The 11,856-nt window shown below is 32.0% G+C and overlaps 1 protein-coding gene across 1 annotated transcript in view; it reads right to left on the reverse strand.

Annotated features, from left to right (window-relative positions):
- Positions 1-11,856, reverse strand: part of HACE1 (HECT domain and ankyrin repeat containing E3 ubiquitin protein ligase 1) — an 86,973-nt gene that overhangs the window by 68,052 nt on the left and 7,065 nt on the right. Inside the window, exons 2-3 of the mRNA XM_012651162.1 lie at positions 10,142-10,217; positions 4,552-4,683 (exon numbers count right to left, since the gene is read on the reverse strand). Of these exons, the coding sequence (XP_012506616.1) occupies positions 4,552-4,683; positions 10,142-10,217 (208 nt within the window). The remainder of the gene's footprint in view (positions 1-4,551; positions 4,684-10,141; positions 10,218-11,856) is intronic.

Consider the following 11,856-nt stretch of genomic DNA (forward strand, 5'->3'; position numbering starts at 1 on the left):
CAACTCACTAATCCAGTGACTGGTTTATACAGGTCTTCTCTAGAATCCTGTCCACCTTAACCTATTGAGACTTTGAACTCTTACGTATTTAATAATATCTAGCAAAAATCATTATTATCCAGTGTGTTAGAAAAGTAACAGTGATAAGTGAACTTTCTATTATTTGCTCCAATTTCCAAGAAGTGATTAAAGCAGAATTCTAGCATCAAAATAAATAAAATTACTCTGAACCTAAAAATACATTCTGAAATGTCAGTCTACCTACCTTGGTGCCTCAAGGCTGAATCCGATTAATGTTTTGCAAACACTTTCAATTAAGTTTGCATGGCTGTCCGGTAACTCTCTGGATGAAAAGCTTGGAAGCTGGCTAAAGATATCAAGAGAGCTGACTGAATGTAGGTGACCAGTGTTCCTTAACAAGTCTACAATTTCAGTAAAAAATGCAGTCAGTTCTATCAAAGATAGCCTATTATACCAATGTCATACAACTGCTTTTAAGTTTCAGGAGCTTAAATCTATTCTAACAAGGATTCAACTGTCATTTTATATTGCTTGTAAAGCTTCATATTCAGTTATATAAATTTAGGAAAATAAAGTTTATTCTGATAAAAATAAAGCTTCATTTTAAATGGATTAGTCCCTAAACTAATCCTGCTATATAATCTAACTTCTATAAATTTAGATTGAACCATTTGACATTTCTCTAGGGTTTCTAAATCCAAGTTTATTCAAAGAAGATAGTAATCAACCATTTGTGGCAATTCAACACATTTACATCTTAAAGATCTAATAACAAAGAAAAAATAAGTTCAATTTATGGTCAAAAAAATTTGAGTCAATTATACCAACACAGAATAATGTTATGTTTTACTACATTTTCTAAAATTGAAATTAAAAATCAACCACCACACTGAACCTAGCTTCTTACACAAGAGTAAACAAATAAAGGGTCCAGATATTGATCTCTGTACTTTTACAGAACCACATCATGCATATTTATAACAATAGTAATAGTAGCAATGCATGTTATTGTTTTTAAATGTCTTCCAAAGTATTCGTAACACTTTCCCTAATTATATCATCACTATTTAGAATACAGTTTATGAGAGGGATAAGGGCAGGGAAGGAAAATGTTGCCAAACACTATAGAGTAAGCTAGCTGAATAACCAAACTCTGAAATGATTTTTTTTAAATAAATGTCCAAAGACAAATCATAATTCTGGTATTGTATAGCTAATAATGCAGTACAATAGCTGATCTAAGAAAACTTATATAAAAATAAAATTATTAGGGAGTTATGATCATTTCCTTCATCTGATCATTATTAAATAGGAATAGATGTAGTTTAAAATCAGTGCTATTATGCTGCAAGGATAAAAAAAAAAAGCAGTTAGAATGCACACTTCAACTGCCCAAACCACTTCCTTCCAACTAGAGGATGAAAACGCCTTTATCATGTTTACCTCTAAGGAAACAGCTGTATCTATATGAAATTATGATAAAGATTGCTCAATTTCATAGTTATAACTTCTAAATCTTTTATCTTTAAAAAAAGTAATGTAAATTTGAAAAAGCATTTCTTGTCATCAAAGCAAGAATACAGTATTCAATTATAAATTCTATAAAGGTTTAGGACTCTCAGCTACTTGCTCAAAATCTTTTCATGCAATCCTGAGATTTACTCTAAGATGGCAAATTTCAGGATTTATCATCCCCACCTCTCTGAAAAGAGCTGATTATGTTTTTTAAAATATTTTTTAGCAGAGTTTCTTTCCCCCTCTAAAGTTTTATATTTTATACTATAAAATATATAATCAATATGCAAGCTTTTAAGGTTAAAAATAAAATCTTGAAACCTACATGCTCTGGTATATGTCTACACAGACACAAGTTCTGAAGACTTTTTAATGAATTTATGCAAGAACTGGCTACTTTGAGACAACAAAAAGGCTCTTTTGATTTCCCACGAAATTAAGTCACTAGGATATATGACAAAGCACTTTAGACTAAGTGTTCAACTTATGAAAAGATACACAAAGGTTTAAAAAAAAATCAGTAATCCCTGCCCTATAATATCATATTTCATAGCCCAGTAAATCATATCCAACTCAAGATAAAAAGGATATGCTCATCCACTGAGATTAGAACCTGTCCCAGAAATACAACAGTAATTCTAAAACACAGGCAATATTAATACAAGTATCAACATAGAGTTTTACAAGTATAATTCACCTTGAAGGCAAAGAGATAGACTAAATTGTTCAGGATTCCTTCTTGCCCTGATTGAAAAAGAATCAAAGATACATACAATGATTAAAAAAAGAGTACTAAGCATTCCCTTCATCTGTATATTATCACTGTAGATAACTATAATTGACTAACTATGACAGAATATCACTGGCCAATACAATCAACCACAAGTCAAAAGAACTTTTTGTACCCTTCCTCCTCTACCCTTTCTGCAAAATCTCACCCTGTGAAACTCATCACTGCAATGAAGTCAGGCTCCCTATAAATCTTCTAACAATACAATTGTTCAAAGGCATCTTACTATGAGGAGTTCTCCATTACTTTAACCACACCTGCTTTAGGTTGTAAACCATATGGAGTATATTATAGCTATACCACCTAATCTTCAATAACTTCAGAAGGAAATTCTAAATTGTTAATGCAGCTTGTAATGCACATGTTTTAAACCAAGGTTTTCTCAGTAATTCTTGCTTCTACTCTGGTTCAAGGCAGCTAAAATTACCTTTTATAGATCATTTCTAATCTGAATCCCAGTATTTTTCCTATACAAGTTCCGGCAAACAGGTATAATTTGTAAGTTCTAGTAAATGACACTCTGTTCATCTGTTATAGCAGAGAATGTTAATATTAAAGTAGGCACCCCTCTGTCCTCTGAGAGCTATCAGCAGGACTCTCGCTCTAATATGTAATAGTGCCTGAAAAACCTGGCTCATTCAAAATTAGGACATTTCAGATCATTTGTTTCACACAGAATACTTTTCAAATTTAATAATGCTGACTTTAAGGCAGTAAGAACTATTGAGGAAGAATACTTAGAAAACACTGGGTTCGTTTTCAGATGACAAAAAACAAAAAACACAAATGAACATTGGTGTTCAGAGAAAAATTGCAGGAGAAAGTAAAAGGATCCTATATCCCTTCTTTTTTTCAACCCCTATTAAACATAAGACAAAGTCAACTTTTGCTTCACTATCTTGAAGAAGTCCAATATTCTGGGAATTGTGATCACACATAAAGCATGTAAACATCCAAGATCATACATCCTGAACCCAAGTTAGGGGAAAAGTGTTTGAAGAGATAAATATCCAAATTCCACTAGGAATTCTCCCAACAAAAGAGATAAACACTCACAGAGTTTGTACCAAAAAATACAATTAAATAAACAAAGTATGTATCTTTGTAGTTGTTGGTAGTGATTTTTTGTTTTCAGTTGGTTTTGTTGTTGTTATTGTCATGGTTAGCAAGAAAATAAAGTACATTCTTTTTTTTTTTTAAAGAGACAGAGTCTTGCTATGTTACCCAGCCTGGAGTACAGTGGCTATTTACAGGCCCAATCCCACTATCAATCAGCACAGGATTTTTTGCCTGCTCCATTTCCAACCTGCCGAGTTACCCTTCTTTGGGCAACTTCGTGGTCCCTCGCTCCCAGGAAGTCATCATATTGATGCCGAAATTAGCTCGGACACCAATCGGCATAGCACACTACAGCACAGAACTCCTGGGCTCAAGCACTCCTCCCACCTCAACCTTTCAAGAGCTGGGACTACAGGTACTCACCACTGCGCCTGGCTAAGTTACACTCTATTATCAATGATGTTCACTGTGAAAAAAAACCTAAATGTAAATAGGATAGGAAATTTTAGCAAAACAGAAATTCAATCTAAAATCTTAAGTTCTCAATCTTTATATTAGACAGCAAAGTCTCCTAATGAGAGAGAAAACTATTAGCAATTTCAAAAGCCAAGTGTTTAGACAAAGGAATAACATGAAGCACTGCCATAAAACAAATGTGTGATTTTAAAAATCTAAAGAAAGAAAGAAACTGTCTCTCTAGCACTTTGAGTCACTTATCAAGAAAGTAGAAAAATATGATAATCCAACTTGAACTATTTAAGTGGTGTCAGTGCACACTTTCCTCACTATCTAATCTCAACAGTTTAGGCCTAATAATAAATAAATAAATTATGGAAAAGTTATTTGCCAAAACTGAAAATAAACATTATAACTGTTAAAATTGTATTTAAATATACACTTAAAAATTTGCTATATTCAGCTATTAAAATCTATGAATTGAAAATAAAATCAAAATTAAAATTATAAATATTTTGAATAAATTTAGAAGCACTATTTTCTATTCCCTCTACCCACAAAGAATATATTAATCAGTCCACATGATGCAGAAAATATGATTTTGCTATAATGTATCATGTTCCCAAATACACACAGTGAAAACCTTTTCAAGAATTCAAAGTTTTCAAGCACAAACACATGCAACTTAAAGTCCTCATGGCTGAATTTACCGTCTTGTGACCATTCTGGCAGGCCACGTGCAGCGCTGTCTGCCCCATAGCATCTTCAACATCCACATCACTGACATGCTGCACAAGGTCATGGAGTAGTTCTGTCCGCCCATTCACAGCCAGCCAGTGTATCTGTAAAGCCATTTAGTTACTTAACATTTGTGCAGGAGTGTTTCATATAAAAACAGCAAATATATAATGTTATTATTTCTCAACTGAACATAATTTGCGAACTAAAGATATTTTAAGTCCATAAAATTTTTTCCCACTTCAAGAATTTTTTTTTTTTTTTTAAAGACAAGATGTCAATATGTTGTCTAGGCTGGACTCAAACTCATGGGCTTAAGCGATCCTACCACTTAAGCCTAGCCTCCCGAGTAGCTGGGACTACAGGGGCATGCCACTGCACCTGACTAAATTACATTCTGTTATCAATAATGTTAAATGTGGAAAAAAAAAAAAACTTAACATGAACAGACTAGGAGATTATAGTAAAGCATGAATTCAACCTAACATCAATCTTAAATCAAATGCCCAAGTAGATCATCCTACACTGGTAAGAAACCTCACTCATGCTAACAGCTTTCAAATAGCTTTTTCATGTTCCACTAAACATTTGACAAATGCATCTAATTTGAAAGACAAAATACAAAACAAACAAAAAAGAAAAAAGAGGGCGAAAAAGAACTATGACTATCTGAAGGAAAAAACTATATTTAATCTCTCAGAGAGACAACATACTGATTGCATCCTCGAAATGAGAATAGGGCACTATTTTTTTGAAATGGACAATGCAAAAGAAAAAAAAGAACTCTTGGCAATTAATGCTGTGATAAAGACATGCAAACTTAAAAGACCTAGAATATAATGTTAAGGAAGTCTCCAGAAAGTACAGAAAAATGAAGAAATGAAAAAAACTAAGAAAATTAGAGGGCTAGTTTAAGAGGTCTAATGTTCAAATAATAGGAGTTAGCAAAAAAGAGAACAGAAAAAACAGAGGAGTGAAAATCATCAAAGTAATAACTTACAAAAATTTCTCATGAGTTCCCACTACATTGAGTTTCCAGGTTAGCAGGACCTGAGTATCATCCAGCCAAACGGTTAAAATAAATCCAAACCAAAATATATAATCATGAAATTTTAGAACACTAAAGACAAAAATTCTATAAGTTTCTAGAGAGAAAAAAAAACAAAAGTTTTCATATTCAGAATCAAGAATCAAAATGGCACCAAACCTCAAAACTGAAAGATAGAAGACAACAAAGCAATGCTTTCAAAACTCTAAGGAAAAATTATGTCCAGCCTAGAATTATATTGTCATCTAAACTGTCAATTATATAATGAGACAGACTCAGAGATTCAAGTCATATTCAGACATGCAAGTTGGCAACAAACTTACCTTCCATGCACCCATTCCCAGGAAACTGCCAGAAGATGTGCCCCAAAGTAACAGAATAGTTACCAGGAAAGACAGACATGGGGCTCATATATCACAGAACCCAAAGTAAGAGAAAGGCAAAAGGAATCTCTAGTATAATGATGAAGAGACAATTCAAACAACTACGCAGTAGACCCAGAAATCAGCCAATTCATCCGAGACAGAAGTCTCCACTAAGAGACTCCTTCAACACATAATCAAGAACATGAAAGGTAATGAATATATATTAAGAGGGTATTTACAAATCTGAGGGAGAGTTTTGAAATGAATTAGTAATAATTACTTAGAAAACTTAAACAATTTTAAATAGCTGCAATAGGCAAGAAACAGATATAAAAAGACATACAGATTGGAAAAGAAGAAATAAAATTATCTCTATTTGCAGATGACATGACTGTCTATGTAAAAAGTCCCAAGGAATTTACAAAAAAACTCCCAGAACTAAAAAGTGAGTTCAGCAAGACCACAGGATACAAGATCAAAGCACAAAAAAAAACTGTATTTCAATCTACTAATACCAAATATGAAGAAACTCATATTTAAAACATACCATTTACAATTGCTCCAAAGAAAATCAAAGAGTTATATGCTAACTAACATATGTGCAAAATCCCTATACTGAACAGTACAAAATGTTGATAAAAGAAATCAAAGACGTAAATAAGTGGAGAGACATACTGTGTTTGTATATTGGAAGACTCAATTAACACAGTAAAGATGTCAATTCTCTCCAAATTGATCTATCCTAATGTAATTCCAATCAAAATCCCAGCAAGGGTTTTTTGCAAACATACAAGTTTACTCTAAAATGACAAAGGAACCAGAATAGCTAACACAATCTTGACAAAGAAAAATAAAGTGAGAGGAATTATTCTCCCTGATATTGAGACTTATAGCTATAATAATCAGGACAGTGTGGTACTGGCAGAGGGACAAACACATAGATCAGTGAAACAAACAGAAAGCCCAAAATAAGCCCACACAAGTACGTCCAAGTGATTTTTGAGAAAGATGCAAAACCAAATTCATGCAGGAAGGATAGCTTTTTCAACAAACAGTGCTAGAATAACTGGACGTTCATAGGCAACGAAATACACTTTGACCTAAACCTCATATCTTATATAAATATTAACTCAAAATAGATCATAGAATTATTAATAGATGTAAAACATAAAACTTTCTGAAAATCTTCAGAGTCTCAGCAAAGAATTCTTAAATTTGATACCAAAAGCATGACCCATAAAAGAAAAAACTGATATATTTGACTTCATTAAAATTTTGCTCTTCAAAAGACCCTATTAAGAGTTCAAAAAGGCACACTAAAGAGTGGGAGAAAATATTTCCAAATCACATAACTGACAAAGCACTATTATCTTAAATACATAAAAATTCTCACAACAGCTTAAGAAATCCAATTAGAAAATGGACAAAGACATGAACTGACATTTCAATTCACATAGGAGGATACGGAGATGGCAAATAAGCCCATGAAAAGATGTTCAACATCATTGGAAATTAGGCAAATGCTAACTAAAGCCATAATGAGACATCACTACATATCCATCATAATAGCTAAAATAAAAAACAGTGATAACACCAAATGCTGACAAGGAAACTGAAAAACTGGATCACTCATACATTACTGGTAGAAATATAAAATGGTAAAACTACTCTAAACAACAGGTAGTGTATTTTAAAACTAAACATGAAACTATCATCTAACCCTGCAACTCCATTCCTTAATATGTATCCCAGAAAAACGAAAACTTATGTTCACATAAAAACTTGTACACTAATGCTTATTTATAGCACCTTTACTCACAATAGGCCCAAAACAGAAATGATCTAGATGTCCCTCAGGAGGTGAAGGGTTAAACAAATGGTGGTACATCCACTCCCTGGAATACTACTCATTCAACATTATAAAGGAACAAACTATTGACAAATGCAATAATCTAGATAAATCTCCAGGGAATATGATGAGCAAAAACAGCCAATCCCCAAAGGTTCCATATAGTGTGATTCCATCTATATAACATTCCTGAAACAACAAAATTTTAGAAATGGAAAACAGATTAGTGGTTGCCAAGGGTTAGGCATAGGGTATGAAGGAGAAACAGAAAGGTATGGTTATAAAAAGGCACCATCAGTAGATCTTTGTGGTACTGGAAATGTTCACAATATTGACTATGGTGGTGAATACATGAGCCTACACAGGTAATAAAACTATATAGAACTTAATATACATACACATATACACATAAATAAGTAAAACTGGCAAATCTCAGTAAGATGAATTATACTAATATCAACATCCTGATTGTGATATTATACTGTAGGTAAATGTTACCACTGGGGGACACTGAGTAAAAATGTACAGGGGATCTCTGCATTATTTCTTACAACTGCATGTGAATCTACAATTATCTCAATTTTTTTTTTTTTAAAAAGGCAATCATTAACTACGGGAAAAACAAAATGTTACGTAAGTAAGAAAAGTAACTATAGCAAACTATTCAGCTTAATTATGAATAATCTTTATATAGTCAAAAAATAAAAACACTGAAAAATTATCTAACTAAAATTATAATGACTACATTAGAAGAATATGAAGGAAATGTGCATATACATGACAGGATGGGGGAGGGGCTAAAAAAAGAACAATAACCTTATCTTCCAGAAAGTCAACAGCTGATGCTTAAAATCAAAATATCAGAAGGTAGCATTCAGCATGTTATTTAGGTATATATAAAGAGATAAAATTTTAAAATCCATTAAAATAGCTGACAGAAGTTGCCTAAGAAGTAGGAAATTTGGAGGTTAGGGAGGAAGGCCAAGACACTGTTTTCTACAACAAGCCTTGCAGAATCATTTGATTCTTTAAATATATATATGACTAATTTTATTAAATAATTTTATTATTACAAATTTTCTACTCTACCTCCCTTAAAGTTCAGGGGTGAAGGGGAGAAATTAGCAGACAAACACTTATTGATAAAACAGATTACATTAACACTGAACATCTTATCTTGCCCAAACTGGTAAGTGTCCTAAGGAAATATCTATGTCATTTCTAGGGTTTTATAACCCTGTGGCATCTACCACATAACTAAGAATCCTACAGATATTTTGAATAAGTCTTTCCTTACAAAGTGTATGGTGTATGATATTGCTAATGTACAACAAAATCTGAATTTTTATAGAAATTACAGATTCCATATAATAATCACGATTGAGCTTATTCTGTAACAAGTGATTCAGAATCTTAGGGAAGTTGTTTTTCTATGCCCTCATCCCAAAACTTTTAATCATAAAGGCCTTGAAAATTGGCATGGTAAATAAATATTCGATATTCTTCTTTATTCACAAATTAAAAGCTTCAAAATCTATAAGTACTATCAAAGAAAGGTACAATTTAATATGTACAACTTAACATCTTTTGCCATGACTTCAGAACAATTGTTCAACAGTCACATAATTCTATTTTGTCTCTACTCTAAATTGAATGCTCCATTAACTAATAAGAATTTGGTTAAAATTTGGGGATTTCAACAATTTCTTCAGCAATATCTCATACCACTTCCCTATAATATCTAAGTGAATCAAAAATGTTAACTTATTTTGCAACAAAATATGGCAAAATGGACAAAAACATGAGCGTATATAAAATATAGTAAGTCTAAAAGAATATAGGCCAAAATGTTAACAGTAATAATCTGAGTGCAAGGAATACAGGGAGTATTCATTCCTTGTTACCTTTTTTCTTCCTTTCTGCCTAGCCATACAATTTTCCTACAATGAATATATTAAAAGTACATAATGAAAAACATCTCTCCTAATAGTGAACTCATAAACACCTCGGGAGAGATGCTCCTAAGAAGTGCTTTGAAAGTCAATGACAAAAGTTAGGGGAGTAAGACTTCAAAATAAATGAAAGTCATAAATTTAAAAAGCGGCAGCAAGAAACACAGTAAACTGTAACTTCTCTTAATAAATATAGCTGAAAACTCTATTTCAAATCATTCTGCACCTTTTTTATCACTATCAAGTAACTTCCAGTAATACCTGTTCCACACTTTGCTTTACCATAACATTCAATATTATTTTCTAAAATGTATTTTTAAAATCTCAAATAAAAGTGATAGCACTTACTGCTGTAAGGCCTTCATTATTACAAATATTGACATCAGCACTGTATTCTAATAATTTACTCATGCATTTCTTCTGCCTGAAAAGAAAAAGAGACCATCACAGATAATTGGTACTAGAAAAATATACAAATGACAATTTACTGAAATATAACTACAATCAACATTAGCTCATGATGTCATAATACAATTTCTACATCTGCAATATCAATCTATATCTGCAATATTTAAAAAAACACTATGTGAAATAAAATACAAAATTCTTTCTACAACTCAAAGATAACAGAATAAAGAAATGGCGCAATCAGGTTTTCATGTCGGTGGGACAAACTCATCATTCAAACTGCAGAGAAATTTCTAGTTGACTAAATATATGGAATAGTAATCTTCATTAGAAATATAAGAAAATATAAGTCTAATGCTATATCCATAACAAAATGATGTCTCAAAGTTGTATCCTATATTCTTGATTATACAATATTTAAAAGGTAATACTGAGTTATAAAAACATAATTGGAAAATCAGTAAAATATACATCTATGCATCCCCCCCCCACTTCATTTTTTTCAGTTATTTTATTGTGCTAAAATACACATAAAATTTGACATCTTAACCATTTTTAAGTGTATACTTCAGTGGTATTTTACTTAGCATAAATGTCTTCAAGGTTCATCCATGTAGTATATGTCAGAATCTCTTTCCTTTCTAAGGCTCAATAATATTATATCTACCACATTTTGCTTATCCACTCATTTATTGATGGACATTTGGGTTGCCTCCATATTTTAGTTACTGTGAATATAACTAAACTCATGTTCACTCTCTGAACATGAGTGTACAAACATTTCTTTGAGACCCTGCTTTCAATTCTTTTGGATACACACCCAGTAGTGGAACTCATGGATTGTTTGGCAATTGTATTTTTAATTTTTTCAGGAACCATCATATTGTTTTCCACAGCAGTTTTACCATATTACATTCCCACCAACAGTACAGAAGGGCTTCAAATTTCTCCATATCCTCAACAATACTTGTTATTTTCTTGGTTTTTTTGCTAGTAAATATTCTAATGGATGTGAATTAATATTTCATTATAGTTTTGATTTTCATTTATTTTCCCAATTAGTGATGTTGAGCATCTCTTCATGTGCATATTAGCCATCTATGTATCTTCTTTGGAGAAATGTCTATTCAAGTATCCTTTGCCCATTTTTGAATTGTCCACCTACTTCCTTTTGCTCACAAAGTTTCCTCTTAGTCCAATCCATTCCTAGTTAATATTCAATATTCATCTTAAATTCCCCTTCATTAATGAAGATGTATAGATTCCTGTGAACTCCATGGAAACCACATATTCCTCTGAAGATTAATCTTCTATTGGTATCACTCCTTTGGCAATCAGGTGTGACAAAAACATATGCTTGACTATGCTCAGAACTAAACTAATAAAAGAAATGTAATATAATCCACAACATGAAGGTGTTAATGCTCTAGTGGAGCATATAATATATATAATATTGTGCATATATATTATGTACAATGTACATATTACGTAATATAATATGTACAGTATATACGTACATACTGTCTACTCCACTAGATCATAAACATCTTCATGCCATGGATCATATCGTATGTCTTTTATCAACTCAACACTAAGAATAGCCAGGCAAATAGTAACTCCTAATAAAACTTTATTAATTATTAATTAAAGGTTCA

This window comes from Propithecus coquereli, unplaced genomic scaffold, assembly GCF_000956105.1.
Source record: "Propithecus coquereli isolate 6110/MARCELLA unplaced genomic scaffold, Pcoq_1.0 Scaffold35, whole genome shotgun sequence".
NCBI classification, from domain to species: domain Eukaryota; kingdom Metazoa; phylum Chordata; class Mammalia; order Primates; family Indriidae; genus Propithecus; species Propithecus coquereli.